Below are 21399 nucleotides of genomic sequence, written 5' to 3'. Positions count from 1 at the left end.
GGTAAAGCTGATTAAAGAGAAAGATAGGCACACACTGCAACAGGCAAAAAAACTTAAAGGATCTAACATCTACATTAATGAAGACTACACGACGGCTCTGAGGAAGAAGAGAGGGGAGATAATGTTCATTGTGGTTTCTGATTAAACGGATACCCAAGAAATGTTTTAATAAGTTGCATATATAGGACATCTGGAGCCAGCATTGAAAACCTTAATGACTGGATGGAAGAAAATTACTTTACATTTAGTCATAGATTAATGTTCATATGTGGTGAAATCAATATAGATCTGTTAAATCCTAATAAGCACAGGAACAAAGATGTTCATTAACACACTGGGGTTGGATTGGCTGACTGAAGGTAAGCTTTAGTGAGGATTGTTGCCGATTGTGTGTACGCCGTTACTCTCTGCTCTCTTCTAAATATTATCGATGGTAAGCATTTTTAATCATTAAACGTTCTGCTAATCCATCTATCCATTTTCTTAACCGCTTACTCCCTGGAGCCTATCCCAGCTGCTACGGGCGAGAGGCAGGGTACACCCTGGACAGGTCGCCAGTCCATCGCAGGGCCAATCAACCTAATTGGACTGTGGGAGGAAAGCCGGAGAACCCGGAGAGAACCCACGCAAACTCCACACAGAAAGGCACCAGGGCCGCCTCCGGGAATCGAACCCAGAACCTCCTTGCTGTGAGGCGACAGTGCTACCCACCGCACCACCTCTGCTAATCTTTACTGTTATTACTTTCCTGCTATGCCTTCCCCCTTTTCCTCTCCCTCTCGCTCTGTTCGGTGCTCAGTTTGTTTTATGTTTAGCTTATCCTCTGCCTTCTTTAGTGATGGTAATGGTATGTTGTTAGACTTGGTCTCGGCTAGGAAAACAGGCCAGCTAGCCAGGCTCCTTTAGCCAGTACGGAGCTTCCTAGCTTAGCTGCTACCAGTCCCTCGGCAGGCCTCAGGCAGCTGGGTAATGATTGGGTGAGCGCTCGTAAGAAACGTAGGTTTAGGCAGGTCCCCACAGTTCACCACCAACCGCTTCACGTTTCAAACTGATTTTCCCCACTCAGCGACACACCCGCTGAGATACCCACTCTGATCATTGGTGACTCCAATGGGCTGGGCTGGGCTGGGCTGGGCTGGGCTGATTAGAAGAGCAGACACAGTCTCTATGCAGTCTCACAGTCTTTCTGTTCATCCCACGCTGGACGGAGAGACTGTGAGTTAGTTTAAAGGAGTCGACTCCAATGAGTCACATCAACTATCATGTTCCTAGAAGTACAGGTAGAGGTGAAGGAGTAGCAGCCATTTATAACTCAGATTTATTAAGTACTCCTAAACCTAAACATAGTTATAACTCATCTGAGCCTTTCTCACCCAGGCTCTAAAACCCAGAAGCCAGTTGTGTTTTGTATTGTTTACCATCCTCTTGCTCCATATTCAGAGTTCTTAACTGATTTTTCTGAATTATTATCTGACTTAGCACAGATAAAGTTATTGTAGTGGGAGACTTTAACATTCATGTAGATGTTGACAGCAACTGTCTCAGCATTGATTTTAACTCCTTATTAGACACTATTGGTTTTACTCAGAAGGTAAATCAACGCACTCAACATTTTAATCATACCCTCGATCTTGTCCTGACATATGGGGTTGAAATTGATAATTTCCCCAAACCCCTCAGTTATCGGACCATTTCTTATTAACCCTTAAATTTAACATACCTGACCTTGCAGCAGCTGGAAAGAAAATTTACTATAGAAGATGTTTATCAGACGATGCTGTTGCCAGATTCAAGCAGATGATTTCATAATCTTTTGCTGGTTGGGTGGTGACTCCTCTGAAGAAGAAGGCAGTAAATCAGAGGAGGTTGGCTCCATGGTATAACTCCAAAGAAATACGCAGCCTAAAGCACAGGACCCAACAACTAGAAAGGCAGTGGCGTTCCAACAAAATGAATGTAAACTGCATTGCATGGAGGACAGTCTAATAATATATAAAAAGCACTTTGTGCTGCTCGAAAAAACAACCCCAGCTTTTTAGCACTGTAGCCAGGCTGACTAAGAGTCATAGCTGTGTTGAGTCTACTATCCCCTTAAATCTCAGCAGCAATGACTTTATGAACTACTTTATTAATAAAATTATCACCATTAGAGAAAAAATTCAGCAGCAATTTCCCCCAAATGACAGAAATCACCCTCTAGATCCATCAACTTTAAATTTGTCTTACCTAGACAGCTTCTTCCCCATAACTCAAATGGAGTTAACCTCAATAATCAACTCTTCCAAGTCGTCCACTTGTCTTTTAGACCCAATCCCAACCAGATTACTTAAAGAAGTTTTGCTTTTAATCGGCTTGCCCATATTAAATCAAATCAACCAATCCTTACTAATAGGCAACGTACCACAGGCTTTTAAGGTGGCTGTGGTCAAACCTTTATTGAAAAAAACTATTCTGGATCCTGGAGAACTAGCTAAGTATAGGCCAATTTCAAATTGACCATTTATCTCTAAGATTCTTAAAAGAAATTATCCGACCACCTGAGTGGGAATAACCTGTACTAATATTTTTATTCGGGATTTAGAAAACATCATAGCAAAGAAACAGCTCTGGTTAGAGTCACTAATGATCTTCTATTAGCTTCAGACAATGGTCAAATGGTTTCTGTCCTTGTCCTGTTAGATCTTAGTGCTGCATTTGATACAATTGATCATAACATTCTATTACAGACACTAGAACATAGAATCGGAATTAAAGGAACAGCACTGGGATGGTTTAAATTCTATTTTTTGAACAGATTCCAGTCTGTTCATGTTAATAACAAATCCTTCACATGCACAAGGATTAGCTATAACGTTCCGCAGGGTTCTGTGCTTGGTCCAATTCTGTTCAGCCTATATATGATACATTTCTCCTCTAGGTTATTAGGAAGCATTCTATAATTTTTCTATGTTATGCAGATAATACTCAGCTATATCTGTCCTTGGAGCCAAATGAAACAGATCAACTAGTCAAAATTCAATGTTGTTTAAAAGACATCAAATTCTGGATGTCCCAAAACTTCCTTCAACTAAATTCAAATTAAACCAAGGTTCTTATTATTGGGCCTAATAATCACAGAGAGACACTTTTAAGATAGTTACTTTGGATGACATAACATTAGCTTCAGATTCTACTGTAATGAACCTTGGTGCTATCTTTGACCAGGATCTCTCTTTTACATCGTATATTAAACAAATCTCCAGAACTGCCTACTTTCAACTTCCTCTCTCAGAGCAATGCAGAGAAACTGATCCATGCATTTGTTACCTCTAGGCTGGACTACTGTAACTGCTTACTCATAGGATGTCCTAACAGCTCCTTAAAAAGCCTACAGCTAATTCAAAATGCTGCAGCCAGAGTCCTGATGGGACTTAGAAAGAGAGATCACATTTCTCCTATATTAGCTTCTCTGCACTGGCTGCCTGTAAAATGTAGGATATAATTTAAAATTCTCCTACTCACCTACAAAGCCCTTAATCATAAAGCTCCTTCTTAACTTCAAGACCTCATAGTTCCTTATGCTCACAGCAGAACGCTTGGTTCTCAGAGCGCTGGGCTACTTGTGGTTCCTTGTGAGTCCTTAAATGCACAGGAGGCAGAGCTTTTAGCTACCAAGCTCGTCTCCTCTGGAACCAGCTCCCTGTTCAGGTTTGAGAAGCTGACACACTCTCCACCTTTAAGATCAGGCTTAAAACCTTCCTTTTTGATAAAGCTTATAGTTAGAGATGGTTCAGGTAAACTGGCAATAATTTTTAGTCACAGGAACCATTTCTTAGTTAAGCTGCAATAGACATAGACATCTGGGGGACTTTATACACTGAGCTCCTCTGTTTCCTTCTAATTCTTCTATCCAATAACCTTCTATCATTATTCCATGTTTAACTAACCTTGTTTCTTTCTTTTCAGTAGTTGTGCTTCTCCCCCCACCCCCCACTTTGTCCTCACCTACAGGTATCATTAGACTCAGTGCTTTGTCTGTGATGGGCAGCTGTGGATCCAGCCATCCTGCCTGTATCCAGTCCCTGGTCCAACCATCCTGCCTGTGCTCTGTTGTTGCTTTTTTGTTGTTGCTGTGCTTTTCTCTCTGTCTATCCCCTCACCCCAACCGGTCGAGGCAGATGGCCGCCCACATTTAGCCTGGTTCTGCTGGAGGTTTCTTCCTCATTAGAGAGGGAGTTTTTCCTCTCCACTGATGCTGGTACGGTAAATTATAATTAGTACAATTAAAGCTTGCTATATGTGGGATTTGTTTGGTTTAGTCATGTAAGGTCTTAAACCTTACCTTGTAAAGTGCCTTAAGATAACTTTGTTGTGACTTGGCGCTATATAAATAAAATTGAGTTGAAATGAATTGAACTGTATAGCTGCAGTTTATACCCCAAAATTACAAAGCCAAGTAGAATAACAACCCAGCATGCAACACAAATTGATAATATGTTTACCAATGATATTGATAACACAATGACTAGTGGACTACTTATAAATAATATTAGTGATCATCTACCAGTATTTTCGGGTTATATCTGCCAGTATAGTAAAGAGAAGCAAAAAACTAATATTTTCTTTATGGTGCAGGATTGGGAATCAGTTTGTAGAGAGGGAGACTTAGACACGGCATTTGAGCAATTTTTAAATATATATGACAAAAACTGCCCTAGAGCGCAGTATAAAAACAACAGGAATTACAGTGGGAAACCGTGGATGAGTAAAGGACTACAGAATGCATGTAAAAAGAAGAATGCATTATATAAGGAAGACATAAAGTGCAGATCAAAGAAGGCGGAAGAAAAATATACTGTAAGACTTATAAGAACAAATTAACTGAGATAATGAGATGTAAGAAACAATATTACTCCAATTTATTAGAGGATAATAAAAATAACATGAGAGGCACTTGGAATATATTAAATACAAATACCCTCAATATTTTGTGGATCATGATACATCGGTTAATAGAATGGAGGACGTGGTAGACAAGTTTAATAGGTTCTTTGTTCACAAACTGAGATAATTTTGTTGTGATTTGGCGCTATATGAATAAAATTGAATTTAATTGAACTTTAATTGAACTGAACTGAACTGAACTCCCACTTCAGGATCACTCCTACCCCGTTTCTCTTCCTATCCACACCATGGTAGAAAAGTTTGTATCCTTCTCCAATACTACGTCCTTTGCTTCCCTTTCACCTCATCTCCTGTACACAGTACATCTACCTTCCTTCTCTGCCTCATGGCTGCCAGCTCTCTGCCTTTCTCTGGCATTGTGCCAACATTAAGAGTCCCGTAGTCCCAATCTATGCTCCTGACTTTCCTCTTCTCTTCCACAAAACCTTCTGCCTCCTCTCCTTCTTCAACAAACAGTAGTCCTATTTCCACCTGCACCCTGTAGGTTAACAGCATTGGTAGTGGTCTTTGGGGCATGACTGATCCAGTATAAAATTCCTATGGGCAATTCGCATGATTGTTTTTGGCAAGTTTAATGTCTGTCCTGTCCCTCTCTATTTAGCACAGGAGTCACTGGCTTGCACCTCCTGTGGCTACATAGATTAGGTTTATTGCTTTTTTTTTGTTTTCAGTTATTGAACAGTTGTTGACTCAACAAACTGTTTGTGCAGTGGTGGCGCTGTCCATGGTGCTGAAGGAGCAAACTTGATGCCAACTATCGGATGCTAACAACAATGAAATCTGCTATATTAAAGTGAGATGGTAGGTGGAAGCAGAAATAAAATAGATTTGAATATATTTTGAGAAAATAGGTTCAGTGGACACACACCGATTCTCGTTAAAAAAGCACAGCAGAGCAGACGCGCCAACTTTCTCACGTTACCTGTAATTCAAGCATCTTCGCATAGAGGCGGTAACATGGGTGTTCCTCACGATTGAGCAGAAAATGCGGAAAGAGATGTACACGAATGACCCTCCTCATCCACACGCGAGATAATAATGGTGGCCGCCCCGTCAGCACGTTTCCGCTTGAATCAGCCAATCAGGGTCCGGTGCGCTGCAGCTTATAAACCCGTCTGCTGCCGATCTTTTCCGCTCACTGTCCGCGCTGTCCTCATCATTGACCCGAGCTGCATCCCTGATCTAGCCCAACCGTGAAGATGGCGGCCCGGGTAAGAACATATATGCTTTAATTCGGATAGCGAAATCTAACTAACGCGTTATTCCATTTAGAAAACGAGAAAAAAAATACAGGGCGCAAAATTTCGGGCGACCCTTTACATTGCATTCTTTGCAACCACCTGGCGCCCGAATGAATGCGGAATTTGTTGTTTATTCCCTATTGTGTTGCAGCCCTCTGTCCCTGGCATGTGCCAATACGGAATCATTTCCGCTAGCATTGCATAATAGCGACCGCATCCGAGTCCTCAGCCTGCTAACCGTTTCCTCCGCTGTCGCTGGGTTAATCCTGGTTTCTGCTTGCCCTTGAGCCGACGCGAATTCCACCGAAATTTACTAATTGGCCATCCGAAATAACGCTGACGATGTTTTGGTATGGGATCCCCGAGGTGATCGGTACGGTGTTACGGCCAGCCCTCGTTAAGCGTGTCAGCATGCTGATCAAAACACCAGGGTTCGGTGTAGCCGCTGCCCTCGTCGCCAGTCTGCAGTGTTTTTGCGTTGGTGAGTGCTGCTTGCCGGGACCAGATCAGAGCGGATGTCTGAATGGTGGAGTGTGAGCGCATTCATGTCGGTGTTAGCTACAATCTACAAGGTCGTACAGATGCCATGTAGGATGATGCCTGATGATTTCCGGTACCAAACCTGCCTTTATACTGCGGCCCCTTTTATCAAAGCTCTGAGAGAACAGCGATGCAGATGTGGATTAATTTTGCAGTGAGGATGGACATGTGAACATTGCTTTAGATTTAGTTTTTTTCTTTTAAATATGTCACAGTTAAAACAATGCAACAGACACACTGGGTGTAACTCAAAATTTATGTGAAAGCAGCTAACCTGGAGTCAGTAAAATGATATCATTTGCATAGGAAAACAATAACTATCAATTTTTGTTTAATCTTTGGACCCTTTATAGTTATTATGTGTCAACCTAAAATAACTGCTCCATTTATTCATTATTATGTTTAGGATTATTACAAATACTTTTTCAGGGTGACATCATAAGATATCTGCAGGCACTATGCACAGTCACGATACACATAGCTAACAGCTGTAGCATCTTGCAATGAGAACATCCCATTGTGTCAAAGTATGCTTCAAAAAAGTGACACCCAATGTTTAATAATGACCGAAACCCGAGAAAACACTGTCAGTAACCACACAATTCTGCTGAGGAAACAAACTGCAGCTTGCATTGAGCTGAAGAGACACGCTAACCTGCCAGTACACTGAGCCCATCTTTACTGCAGAATCCAGACAGTCCACTAACCAAACCGGCATCAGTATCACCACTGTTTGATTTGTGGATGAGACACAGCCCTAAGGGAGTCAGTCAATACTACACTGAATGACAGCATGTTGTTATTTGTTATTTTTTCAGCGTTTCTATCAGGAATTGGATTTGTGTAATGCTTATGTAATGTTGAGTTTATAAATATATCAACCCTGAGCTTTTGTTTCTATTTACCTCACACAGCACACATTCCGGTACCATAGTGACAATGCCCAGTTTGCACAGAAATAAAATAAAGTCATGTAAGTCTAAATCATGAAACTCTATGCTATTGCACAAATACTTGCTAAATGTGCATCCTATAGAGATAAGACTGTATGTTCCAACTACAGTGAGTTCAGGTGTGTGCTTGTAGAGTTTGACCTCAGGCAAAAGCAAACTGATTTTCTCTGACTAAAACACACAGCTAACACAAATCATCAATCTTCAGTTACATTAATCCTACTGTCCTCAGCCTACAATTACCATTGACATTTTATGACAAGGTGCAGCAGAGTGACATGTGATTTGGTCCTCACCAAATTCATAAATATCAATATACACAGTATACATAGTTGTAATTGTATCTTACTGTGAATGAAACCTGCACGACATCTTCTCTGTCCAGTAATTTTGGACTATTATTTCTCACAGTATTGGTGCAGACAGATTCTGGTTAGGAAGTCTGTTTTATTGATTCCATATATTTACATGGTTGAGCTTAAGCTGTGACTGGATCACAAAAGCCAGATTTAATAAAGCCATTCAGTAGTCAGTGTACTTTGAGCAGATAATATTTTATGACCTGTTCAGTGATAAATTAATTATTCCAGGATTTAATGTAACAAACAACTATAGTTAGGAAGCTAGTTAGCCAGATGTGCATAGTTTGTAATTAAAAATCAATACTAACTGGCTGAATAAAGAAAAATGCATGACAATGTGGTAAGTGAAAAACATAGCAAATCTACAAATAATCAGACTAATTAGTTAAGTGATTGATTAAATATTGTCCAATATAAGGTACCAGACAAATGTCGGCATAGATTCCACTTTTAAAAATAAATTTGCTCTCTGATAAATGAAAATATTCATTAATTTAAACAAGATAACTGTGTAAAACTATTTAATACCATAATTGTGTCATTAAAATAAAATGTTATTATTGATGTATACAAAAATAGTTTAATTTTTTGCTCAGACATATTTATAATACAAACTATTTATTGTATACTGTGTATGAGAAGGACATATTTTTTGAAATAAACACAAAACCTGCTTCATTGTGTTCTTCTATTGGTCATGAATGAAATGGCCCGTGCAGGTGCCATTGCTAGTATTCCAGAGTAGGAGAAATAACACATCCATTCCAGATTCACACATGAAAAAGGAAACCGGGCACCACACTGATATAGGGCTGAAGTGAGTTCTGCATTATGAAGTAGAGAAGATTTAAATAATTCATCACATTTCCCTAAGTGAGGATACATATTTCTGTGTGTACATGGAGAATCCTCTTAGTCCTCCGGCATGAGTCAAATATGTCCACTGGTGTGAATGCAAGCACCTTATTTTTACCCTTATTTTTTATTTTTTTTTATTTTTACGTGACTTTCCCAGCAGAATGTTCTGTTGCTTGGCAGCAGAACATACGTAGTCCAGGACAGTTCTGACATTAGCACAGACTGACACCACAGTGACTCAACATTATTCTCAGAAGTCACAGTCTTTTCTAAACACAATAGGGTTTGTTGCTGTACAATCATTGTCCCAGAACCTGGAAAGTCAATTACAAAATTAGGGATGACATCCACACAGCCCATGAGTCTAGACCTGTCTAACCTGTGGGTCAGTTCCTGCTGATTACTCTTGCTTATTTGTACAGTTTCTGGTTTTGCGGCTCAGTTACTTGTAGGGATTTTTTACGCAATAAATTAACATCTTTATATAGATTAGAGATTTGAGCCTGTGTGTTGTTGTTTCTCTTTTTAATGGCACTGACTTTCTGCTTCTGATCCTACATGTATGAAAAATAATTTTAGTGATGAAAATGCCCTGCGATGGACTGGCGACCTGTTCAGGGTGTACCCGCCTCTCACTCAAAGACAGCACCACCCGCGACCCGCATGGGAATAAGCGGTAGAAAATGAATGGATGAATGGATGGATGGATGGATAGATGATGGAGGAAAAATTGAATTTTTCTTTTGTCACGTTAGTCCACCTAAGAAGCAGATGTAATGCAGCTTTGCTTTAGGCTTGAACTGCACCTGGTTGATTGGTGTGTCCATCTTAAACTGAGCAGTTTAGGGAGACGTTAATGAATTATTGATCTGCTGTGTTAAACGCATTCCCGACTTCACAATTCTCATAGGGATTTTGCTTTTGCCCTGTGCCCTGAAGTAAACACCCAGTTTTCAGTCCTCTACTAAACAGAGACACCACTTAAAGTCAAATGGAGTGGACAGACTCAGCGGTGGGGTTCACCAGCCATCTGGGCTTTATAAAGCTGTTGGATTAGAGAGAAGCAGCTCAGGACTTACAGTAAGCATGTAAACATTAGAACAGGTCAAGAATTACACCATACATGTATTCTACATGTGTGTGTTAATGGGTAAAATGTAATTTCTATTGTATGTCTGTTTAGTCCAAACAAAAAATACAAAAACTTGTTTTTCAGACAGGTAGTTATGTCCTCGAACACAAATATCCTGTCTACTACTCTTACTGTGACTGTAGCTTGACAACATTAAAGAACATCTTTTGACTAGTTTTATTGGAGGCTTTTTGTTGAGTAGGTGCTTTAATGGACAGTCTGGTCAGTTTGACTGTATAATAACCAATTCCCACATATGTGGTACACATTTGATCAGATAATTAGATAAGAAAACATAAGATTCAAACTTCTATGATGAAACACGTGACGTGACTTGAGCTGCCGCTGACAATGTTTTTTTACTGCTTCAACGCCTAATTTTGAAGGTTGCAGACTGTGCTGCCGAGGTTGGAGGTGAAAAGTATGAGTCACGTTTTCAGGAATGCGGTGTGGTGTAGGACCCAAGTGCACAGTGCGGACAAGGCTCGGAGTTGAAAGGATTTAATAAGGCTCATGGTCAGGCAGACAAGGGCCGGTACACAGGTTTACATAGATGATAGCAGCGGCACAAACAGGGATCAGGCAATCGGTGATCCAATCAGGGTCCAAAACCAGAATCAAGGGAGCAGGCAAGACAAGGCAAGGTCACCAATAGAACTAGAACTGGTACATAGGAAGTGGGACATACAGAAATACATACAATACAATACATGCAATACAGTGGTAGCACTTAAAGGTGTCAGCCTTTACGGCAATCAGCTTTCATTTGCAGCGCGGTATCACTTGGTTTTTAGCGCGTTGTAGCTGTGTTATGTCTTTTTGGCCTGTAGGTGGCGATCAGCCCCCACACCGGCCCCTATGACGCTGTCCTATACTCATGTTATGTAGGCCCATGTAGAATTATGTATCAATGCCTCCGTGGTGTAATGGTTAGTTATTGTTTAACAGCCTTGATGTGTCAGTTTTTTGTCCCGGGTTCGAATCTCGGTGGAAGCAGAAGTTGTAATTACTGAACATTTTTATATTTTGCCATACAAGATAATAACAAATGATTAATGGGGCTGCCTGCCTGTATTATTTAGCAGACAATTATAGTATTTAGTATAGTAGTATTTCCAAGTTATGGCAGTTCAAAACCGAAATAAGCAGCTGTATTGTATGCTGTGGTGGAAATTTCCCATAAAGAGGCAGATGAGAGAGTTGTCTTTTGTGAGATTTATTATAAAAATTAAGGAAAATAAAAATAATGGGGAAAGCAAATAAAAAACATGGATGTTGATCGTGCACATCAACAAACCAAAAACCAGCTGGGGAGATCAGTGCACACACCATGAAGGTGTGATGCAAAGAGCACACGATCCTTAAGTTGCTTCTGCCTTGTAACCTCTCTGTCCGACTACGGTTGAACGCCTTTGTAGCCCATGCACCATCTCCTCCCTGTCGCCGTGTGTGTGAAAATGTTTACATTCTCACACCTGCATTGCTGACGTCCAACTATCTGTGAGAAAGGAGCACCAAGTCTCAACAGACAGAGAGTCTATCAGGCAGAGACAACCATTGAACAATCTAGGTGAAATGTCAAATACATACAGTAAGACAAAACATAAGCTATTAATTGCAGAACATAAGTCATAAATCATATAATAACTGCATAGAATAGGGAAGAAACAATTTTTCCTATAACAATGCTTAGACAAACCGAGTGCGCGCTCCCACGTACAGTGTTCGATTTTATTATGATATTATTCCTGCGGGAGAATCAGATGTCGCAAATAAATCCAGTGACTCTGGATTTTGCCGACTTTGAAAGCTCCACAGTCTGTGGCGTTCTCGTGTGCTTTGGTAGAGCGTTCCACAGACTAGGTGCAGCTGAGCGAATTGACTGAATCAACATCAGACGCCATGTTTATGACGCAGAGCGAGTTCCAAATCCACTGTGTTGCCTGTGTAATAATAGTTTGTTTTTTTGCAGATATTGTGGTAAATGTCATTACGGTAAAGTATAATGTTGGAGCTTCCGTTTAAAGGACACATTGACTATGTCTTACTGTTTTGACTGTTTAACGTGACCACCTTAAAAGTGGTCAAAGTGGTTTATGCTGCAGAGCAGGAGTTATTTTCGTTATCATTCAGTAAAAAACGTTAACATTTATCGTAAGTAATAAGCACATGTAAAACAAACAAGGTGCTGCATTAATGCGTTGTTGATCTGCTGAGTCCTGACGTTCTGACGCGCCATAGAGAAAGATTTAATCCAATGTATTTATTTATATTAAATAAAATCCTCTTACAGATTTTATGTGAATGTCCATAATAATGGCGTTTAAAAGCAGTGAAGTGAAAGGTTTTTATCTCAGGATTATAAGAAAAAGACCATTGCTTTCAGAAGCCAGATGTTTTTTAATTAGTAGTACACTCAAAACACATCATATGAATATTGTATTTTTACATGATGGACTACTACTACTGTAGTGTACAGTCGACAGTCGACTCGTTTTTCCCCAAAACGAGAAAACGGGAAACGGCTTTAAATCCATTTATTTATCTTGTTTTGAAAACACAGTTTTCAGCTCGTTTATCCTATTTAACAGACTGCTTTGAATAAATGTCGTTTGTCCTTTTTTAAACGGGAAAACGGTCCGTGTATGTTCCAACTGTTTGATTTCTCCCTCAGAATAAAAGCTGAGAAAACGTTTACCCGTTTTCCAATTTTTTCCTCAAAACGAGAAAACAGGAAACAGCTTCAAATCCAATTCCGGGTCTAGTTTTGAAAACACTGTTTCCAGCTTGTTTATTCATTTTTAACACGGTGCTGTGATTAAATTCTGTTTTTCGAGAGAAACGAGGAAGCGGATGTTCTTTGTATTTTATCTTCTGCACAATTTAACTAGAAAACGACTTGATTTCAGCTGATGTTGATGTATAAATCCATTATTTAAATTGCCCTTGAGCACCGGCTTCCTGTCGTCGTTGTACTGTGTTTCAAAATAAGAGTCTCACTTTCTTACACCGCGCGTCTGGCGTCTAACATGCGAACATGCAAACCTTACAGCGTGTGTGGTAGTGGGGTGGGGGTTTCTCGTTACAATACGAAGTTACTGGACTTACTGGGAGCTGTGGTCCTGACTTTGCAATGACAGCCAACCCAAACAACCACATGCTGTGTTACCGGCGTGTCCAGACGAATTAACAGGTCATCTGGATTTAAAACGTTCTAAAACGACTCTTTTCTGGTGTCAGGGCTCGTTCGGAAGAGGACCCACATGCACAGCACGATACACGATTTTCTGGCGTTAAAGAGTGTGGTTTATTCCAGTAAGCAGAGTCAAATCCAGGCAGGGTCATACACAGGAGGTCGAACAGGTTAAATGGGATCAGGCAGAGACGTAGTCAGGAGCAGGCGCAGATCAGATACGAGAGGTGAGTACGATACCAAACATCAGGCGTAGAATCGTGGTCAGGCAGGCAATGGTCGGCAACAGGCAGTAGTAACAAGGTCGAGCATCAAAAAAACCAGGAAACACGAAGACACGGCAGGAACAATGAAACTGGGAAAGCACGACGACACACGAACAACGATCTGGCAAGGGACCTTGGCAACAGGTGGTGGCTAAATACAAAGTGACTTAATTACTGATAAAGTGCAGGTGTGGGTAATGACCAGGACAGCTGTGACAAGACGTAAACCGGGAGTGAAGCTAAAACAGGAACAGAAACCAGGAGACTACCAAAATAAAACAGGAAACAACTAGACCCAAGACCCAGATCGTGACAGTACCCCCCTCCCAAGGGCGGATTCCAGACGACCAAAAAACCAAAAAAAAACCAAACCCGAGCAGGGCGGGCGGAGGGAGGACTGGCGGAGGGACAGAACCAAAAACAACCCGCACAGAACACAGACAGGGCGGGCGGAGGGCGGACCGGGGGAGGGCAAAACGGGAACCCCCATCAAACAAAACCCACGCCCGAACACAGACCCGAGAACCCACCAAAAACCCAAAACAAGGACGGGCCTCAAACCAGAAAAAACAAAACAAAAACTGGTCCCATGATCAAGAGAACCCAACATGAATGTCCACAAGACAAAAACAAAGTCCACGACCAGGTAAAACACAGAGTCCAGGGAGTCCCTCACGGAGGGTGGGGACGCGGCGAGATCCTGCTCAACCGCCGCTGAGGCAGGGGGGCACCCCCAGCGCCCTTGGGCTGGGCCAGCGTCCACGGGGACCCCCCCGAACGGCGATGTCCTCCAGGCGGACACTGATCCTGGAGACCGAGGGGTCGAGGTGGACGTCGCCGCAGGAGGCAGCGCCATCCAGGCAGCAGGAGGCGCCGAGGGCGAGGCCACCCGTCCGGCAGCAGAGACCGAGACGAGGCAGGAACCAGAGACGACGACAGACGTGGAGACGAGGCAGGAACCGATGCAGGTGCGGCTGGAGCCGGGCCGCCAGGAACCGATGCAGGTGCGGCCGGAGCCGCGACGGGAACGACCCCCTCCTGGAGGTCGGCAGGAACAATGACGGGAACGACCCCCTCCTGGAGGTCCGCCGGGACTGCGACGGGCGCGACCCCCTCCTGGAGGTCCGCCGGGACTGCGGCTGGCGCGACCCCCTCCTGGAGGTCCGCCGGGACTGCGACGGGCGCGACCCCCTCCTGGAGGTCCGCAGGAGCTGCCGCTGGCGCGACCCCCTCCTGGAGGTCCGCAGGAGCTGCCGCTGGCGCGACCCCCTCCTGGAGGTCCGCAGGAGCTGCAGCTGGCGCGACCTCCTCCTGGAGGTCCGCAGGAGCTGCAGCAGGCGCCGCCTCCTCCTGGAGGTCCGCAGGAGCTGCAGCAGGCGCCGCCTCCTCCTGGAGGTCCGCAGGAGCTGCAGCAGGCGCCGCCTCCTCCTGGAGGCCGGCGGGCGCTGCGGCTCCGAGGGTGACAGGAACGGGAACGGCCGCTACAGGGCCGACGGGAACCGGACCAGGGACGGTAACGACCTCTACATGGCCTACAGGAACAGGAACGACCTCTACATGGCCTACAGGAACAGGAACGACCTCTACATGGCCTACAGGAACAGGAACGACCTCTACATGGCCTACAGGAACAGGAACGACCTCTACATGGCCTACAGGAACAGGAACGGCCTCTACATGGCCTACAGGAACAGGAACGGCCTCTACATGGCCGACAGGAACAGGAACGGCATCTACATGGCCGACAGGAACTGGAACGGCATCTACTTGGCCGACAGGAACTGGAACGGCATCTACTTGGCCGACAGGAACGGCATCTACTTGGCCGACAGGAACGGCATCTACTTGGCCGACAGGAACGGCATCTACTTGGCCGACAGGAACGGCATCTACTTGGCCGACAGGAACGGCATCTACTTGGCCGACAGGAACGGCATCTACTTGGCCGAAAGGAACGGGAACTTCACTAGAGCCGGCGGCGCTGCCCTCAGGCTCCCCACTGGAGCCGGCAGCGACTGATACGGCGTCTACTCCGGAGCCGGTTTGGCTGCTTGCAACCGCCGAGCTCGACGGAGCAGACGTCGGGCCTGATCGGGTGTGCCTAGCACCCGTTCGACAGGTGGTGTCCTCTGACTGGGACAAGACCTGCGCGTGACTGGACTGAACCGGGACAGGAGCGTGACTGGACTGAACCGGGACAGGAGCGTGACTGGACTGTACTGGGACAGGGCTCGACTGTGCTGGGACTGGGCTCGACTGTGCTGGGACTGGGCTCGACTGTGCTGGGCTCGACTGTGCTGGGCTCGACTGGACTGGGCTCGACTGGACTGGGCTCGACTGGACTGGGCTCGACTGGAGCGGGGCTAGAGCCCGGACTGGGCTCGACTGGAGCGGGCTCGACCGGGCTGAGAACTGGACTGGGCTCGACCGGACTGAGACCTGGACTGGGCTCGACCGGACTGAGACCTGGACTGGGCTCGACCGGACTGGGCTCGACTGGACTGGGCTCGACCGGACTAGGCTCGACTGGACTGGGCTCGACTGGACTGAAACCTGGACTGGGCTCGACTGGACTGAAACCTGGACTGGGCTCGACTGGGCTGAAACCTGGACTGGGCTCGACTGGACTGGGCTCGACTGGACTGGGCTCGACTGGACTGGGCTCGACTGGACTGGGGCTGGAACCTGAGCGTGGCGAGGCTGAACGGCGACTGGAGCCTGAGCATGGCGAGGCTGATCGGCGACTGGAGCCTGAGCGGAGCATGGCTGAACTGGGGACTGGGCAACACACGGCTGAACTAGGGACTGGGCAACACACGGCTGAACTGGGGACTGGGCAACACACGGCTGAACTGGGGACTGGGCAACACACGGCTGAACTGGGGACTGGGCAAAACACGACTGAGCTGGAGACTGGGCAAAACACGACTGAAACTGGAGACTGAACAGTGCGCGGCTGAACTGGAGACTGAACAGCGCGCGGCTGAACTGGAGACTGAACAGCGCGCGGCTGAACTGGAGACTGAACAGCGTGCGGCTGAACTGGAGACTGAACAGCGCGTGGCTGAACTGGAGACTGAACAGCGCGCGGCTGAACTGGAGACTGAACAGCGCGCGGCTGCACTGGAGACTGAACAGCGCGCGGCTGGGCTGGAGACGGGGGACCGCGTGAGTGCAGGAAATCCTCCCAGCGGAACAACCATGGAGCTGGGCAGGTTGGTGCAGACACGACGGTCCGACGGGGCTGGGAGGAGGAAACCGAAACCATCGGCGGTGCGACCGGCGCCGGCGTGGTGCGGAGCGCGTCGCTTAACTCATCGTACCTCGCGCACAGCCGCTCATAGAGGCGACGAACACTGGGGCGCTCTAACGCGCTGTCATCGTCCTCCAGCGTCAATATCGCCACCTCCACGGCGCTGCGCTGGTTCTCCGGGTTAATCGCCCGTCGGTAATCCTCCGCGATGATTTTAAAATAAGCACGTAGGTCACTGGGTAGCTCGGCGCAGGTGAACTCCATACTCCCTCGCAGGTGAATGAGACTCGCCGCCAAAAAAAAAACAAGAAACAAAAACAGTCACTGACCTGGGCGACGGCTGAGTGCTGGCTGGGTCCAAGTTTGGCCAGATCGTTCTGTCAGGGCTCGTTCGGAAGAGGACCCACGTGCACAGCGCGATACACGATTTTCTGGCGTTAAAGAGTGTGGTTTATTCCAGTAAGCAGAGTCAAATCCAGGCAGGGTCATACACAGGAGGTCGAACAGGTTAAATGGGATCAGGCAGAGACGTAGTCAGGAGCAGGCGCAGATCAGATACGAGAGGTGAGTACGATACCAAACATCAGGCGTAGAATCGTGGTCAGGCAGGCAATGGTCGGCAACAGGCAGTAGTAACAAGGTCGAGCATCAAAAAAACCAGGAAACACGAAGACACGGCAGGAACAATGAAACTGGGAAAGCACGACGACACACGAACAACGATCTGGCAAGGGACCTTGGCAACAGGTGGTGGCTAAATACAAAGTGACTTAATTACTGATAAAGTGCAGGTGTGGGTAATGACCAGGACAGCTGTGACAAGACGTAAACCGGGAGTGAAGCTAAAACAGGAACAGAAACCAGGAGACTACCAAAATAAAACAGGAAACAACTAGACCCAAGACCCAGATCGTGACATCTGGAGGGGGAAATCAAACTGTTAGAACGTACACGGACCCGACACAGTACTTAAACACGAGGACATACTGTATAAAGACAGCAGCGACATCAGCAATTGACAACAAACACTACCGCGCATTGACAATTTAATCCAAGTCATCTGCCTATGAATAAGTGGCTCCTCAGCACCATCGTTGGAACGTCACATCACTGTCTGCTTCAGACCGTGACGCCACTTCCCCAATTCTCTTGTTGCCTGCATTTAACAAGCATACATTTCTGGTCAAGCTCTATCTGGACACATCATCTGTCATTTGAGCTCTCACGTTTCGTCCGAGCAAACTATGGGTCATTGCGGTCTGAGTAAATTTTAAGAGTTTGGTTAAACTTAAACGCTGCTATAACAAGAGAATGACTTAGTTTTTCGTTCTCTGCTTTTTTCTCAAAACGAAAAATCAGCTTTAAATCCAACTCTGTGCCTAGTGTTGAAAAACAACACTTGAATTCCGTTTGTCGCTCATATCAAGAGAAGACGAAACAAAACGAAAATCCAGTTTGTTTTGTTTGAGAAGACGAGTACAGATATACACATAAAATACATTTATAACACAGATTGATGAATAAATATAGATTCCTATTTTATGTTATTATACTTATATTATTCTATTGGATTGGCTGGAGGAGGGACTGTGTCTCTCGGCTGGCCTGGGAACTGTGTAAAAACATCAGCAGCTTCGGGAATTGACAACAAACACTAGCTAGCGGTAGTGTTAACTAGCGAGCAAAGACGCATAATAATCTATAATATTTAAAATTGAACTACTCTACATTAAATGAAAGAATACCATGACATCGTTTTTTGTGCTTAATGTGCAGACACAGATAGAAATACAGTCGGAAATACAGTCTGACCTCACATCTTTGCGCCACCTGGTGGGTAAAACGAGACTAGCACCCTGATTTTTATCAGCTTGCTGATACTGATACTGTAAGTATCAGTAATACTTACAGTTGGATTTGGAAAGTGTCCCACTACAACGTTAGTAAGGCTGTAGCTTAATATTATTCACCCAAAGGGTGAGGCAGACGTTGGTGCATGAACAATGCCACTTGTGGAAGCCAGGGTGATGTGAGGGGCTCGGCCACTACGCCCATCCAACAAGCAGAGGAAAGAATCCTAGCAACCAGGGAGCCCACACACCTTCAGTTCCAGGAGGGCAGGTGTTGCGACCCAAGCCCCCCAAACAGAGCCCCCCAGGCAGAGCTGCAGCAGCCACAGAGACAGCACCCGAGGTCAGAGTGGGCCACCGTGGGTCAACGTGTCCGCCCCATGAGAACCCGGGGCAAACACTCCCCCCAGTGGGAGGGTCGGCCTGAAAGAGTAGAGCCCGAGGACCCACGGTCTGTAGGGAGCCCGCTAGAAGATGCCCCCGCACCCAGAGTGGGTCCCACCCCCAGTCTGCCACCCCTACACGAGCAGAGCGGGGCCTACCCCATCGGCCCGCCCTCATCCCCTGCAGCATAAGGCCAGCAATTGGTGGGGGTCAGCAGAAAAGAGACCACCCAGGCAGACGATCATTGTACCCTGGGGCGGAAAACCGGACCCCCCACACTCCAACTGACACACACATACAAACTCACACAAACACAGACGCATACACCCACCCAAACGTCACATCAACACACACACACACACACACCATAAACTCTCTCACAACAAACTAGACAATCATACGTGAACCAATGCACTCTCAGATACATTCTCGCACCCACACAATTCGCTTGGTCACATTCGTGGGGAGGGTAGGTCTTCGACCTGCCGTCCATGTGGCCCCAGGCAGGGACCGCAGCTCCTCCTGAGCCCCGCCCAACCCCCCCAACCCGGGGGAAGCAGAGGGCAGCGGAAAAGGCACCCCAGAACCCTGCAACCCAGCTTGGACGTGAGTGTCTGGAACTAAAGTGCACTGGAGGTGGGTGACACCTCCAGGAGCACGACCGCTGGCTGACGGTGTGTCCCCTGGACATTGCCCCCCCCTAACCCAAAATGTCTTTTTGCAGTTAAAACTGGGTGGTGATCTCTCCACCAGGGCCAGTGGGCGAGGCCACAACTGGCCTCAGCCCCAGGCCCCAGTGAAAGAGCCCACCCCCGGCCCTAAATGTATGTGTATGTGGCTAAGTATGAGGAACTTTGAGAGATTGTCAATTCTCCGAGGGGTCCAGCAGACAAAGCCATCAATGTGAAGGCTCCGTCCACTGGCCCCCCCAGAAGGAGCCCCCGGATTCCTGGACGAGTGTGTATGACTAATGCAATTAAAACTGCAGAGCATCCCACTTGGGAGGGACGGAACCACATCCCGGTAGCCCTGGTCCCTCCATCAGCAGGACGCCCCTTGCAGACCTAAGTGGACGAATGTGGAGAAATGTAGTAGGAAGCAGAGCACCAGGGTCGGCAAAGCCAGGTTCCCGACTGGCTCTGCTACCCATCCCACTGCCCCCCACAACCCTCAGCCAGGAAGAGACAGCCGAGACCCAGGGACCGCAGTAGTACTGCCCAGGCGCCACACACAGCACAGCCAGAGCCATCCTCACCGCAACAGGCCCGAGCAGTCTCCAGAGGACGTCGGACCGCTAGGGCAGGCAGCGCCCCACCCGAGCAGGGGCAGCGCCCCAGGGGAGAGACACCCCTCCGGGCACAGGCAGGCACCCTCGCAGGTCACCCAGGTCCCAGGTCTCCACCCCCAGGTCCGCCCCCCGCACACCGGCAGGATGGCCCGCCTCCGCTCCCCGGAGACAGGCACACGCCAACCCTCAAAATGGCCCTACTCCGGCACAGGACCACCGGTCTCATCAGCCACCATACCCCTGCCGCAGGGGACCCACGCGGCCAGCCCAGAGTCCACCAGTCCAGTTGTCCTGGTTCCTTAGGTAGGCAGGCACCCCCAACCACCAGTCACCCCCCCACCACTGTGTCAGACATGATGCAGCACCTGAGCCCCACGCATCCTTACCTAGAAATGGAATCAATCAGAGTATAGTTTTTGGTCATTGATTTGATGAAGCAGACAATGTGTCCAAGGTGGTATAATCTAACAAGCTGTTCAGGTACTGAGTAATGCTTAATTTTTTTTTAGTTTTCCAAAGTTCATAAGGATGATCTTCTTTGTGACACAGAGGACAGAAAGGAGTGTGTGTGTGATGAGTTTGTCTCTAGATCAAGCCCACTTAGATCTCCTAGAAGACAAAGTGCAGGGGCTGCTGGGATTGGACAGCTTAACTGGGTTGACAGGTGTTCACATACTCTTTGCCAAAATTGCTGCACAGGTGAACATGACCAGAATGCATGTAGGAATCTATCTGCTGTGTTATCTGTACAGTGAGGGCAAATATTTGAGTTTGTGAGACCCATTTGGAACATCCTTTGTCCTGTATAGTGAGTTCTATGAAGAATTTTGTATTGTATTAGTTGTAAATTTGTATTTTTTGTCATTCTGAATAAATTAGAACATATGTTATTCCAGAACGTGTAATTAGTGGTGATATTGAGATCAGCTTCCCATTTAGAGATGGGAAGGCTCACTGTCTGGTCTACATTGGAAATTAAGATATAGATTTTGGATACTGTCCTTTTCCCTGATATATCAATAAATCGCTCTATTACTGGTGGTGGTTGCATGTGGATGGCAGTATTCTTACTTTTTGCATTAAGTATTGACTTTAGTTGTTGGTATTCTAAGAAATTGGCACTAGTGATTTCATT

At 46.1% G+C, this 21399-nt stretch overlaps 1 protein-coding gene across 2 annotated transcripts in view; it reads left to right on the top strand.

Annotated features, from left to right (window-relative positions):
• Window positions 1–5995: 5995 nt before the first annotated feature.
• nsfa (N-ethylmaleimide-sensitive factor a) overlaps window positions 5996–21399 on the top strand; it is a 63815-nt gene continuing 48411 nt past the window's right edge. For both annotated transcript variants that reach the window (XM_029159365.3, XM_055510677.1), the window contains exon 1: window positions 5996–6155. In XM_029159365.3, the coding sequence (XP_029015198.1) occupies window positions 6144–6155 (12 nt within the window). In that variant the 5' untranslated portion in view covers window positions 5996–6143. The remainder of the gene's footprint in view (window positions 6156–21399) is intronic.

This window comes from Betta splendens, chromosome 8 (assembly GCF_900634795.4).
Source record: "Betta splendens chromosome 8, fBetSpl5.4, whole genome shotgun sequence".
NCBI classification, from domain to species: Eukaryota; Metazoa; Chordata; class Actinopteri; order Anabantiformes; family Osphronemidae; genus Betta; species Betta splendens.
This window is presented reverse-complemented; position numbering and strand designations above follow the sequence as displayed.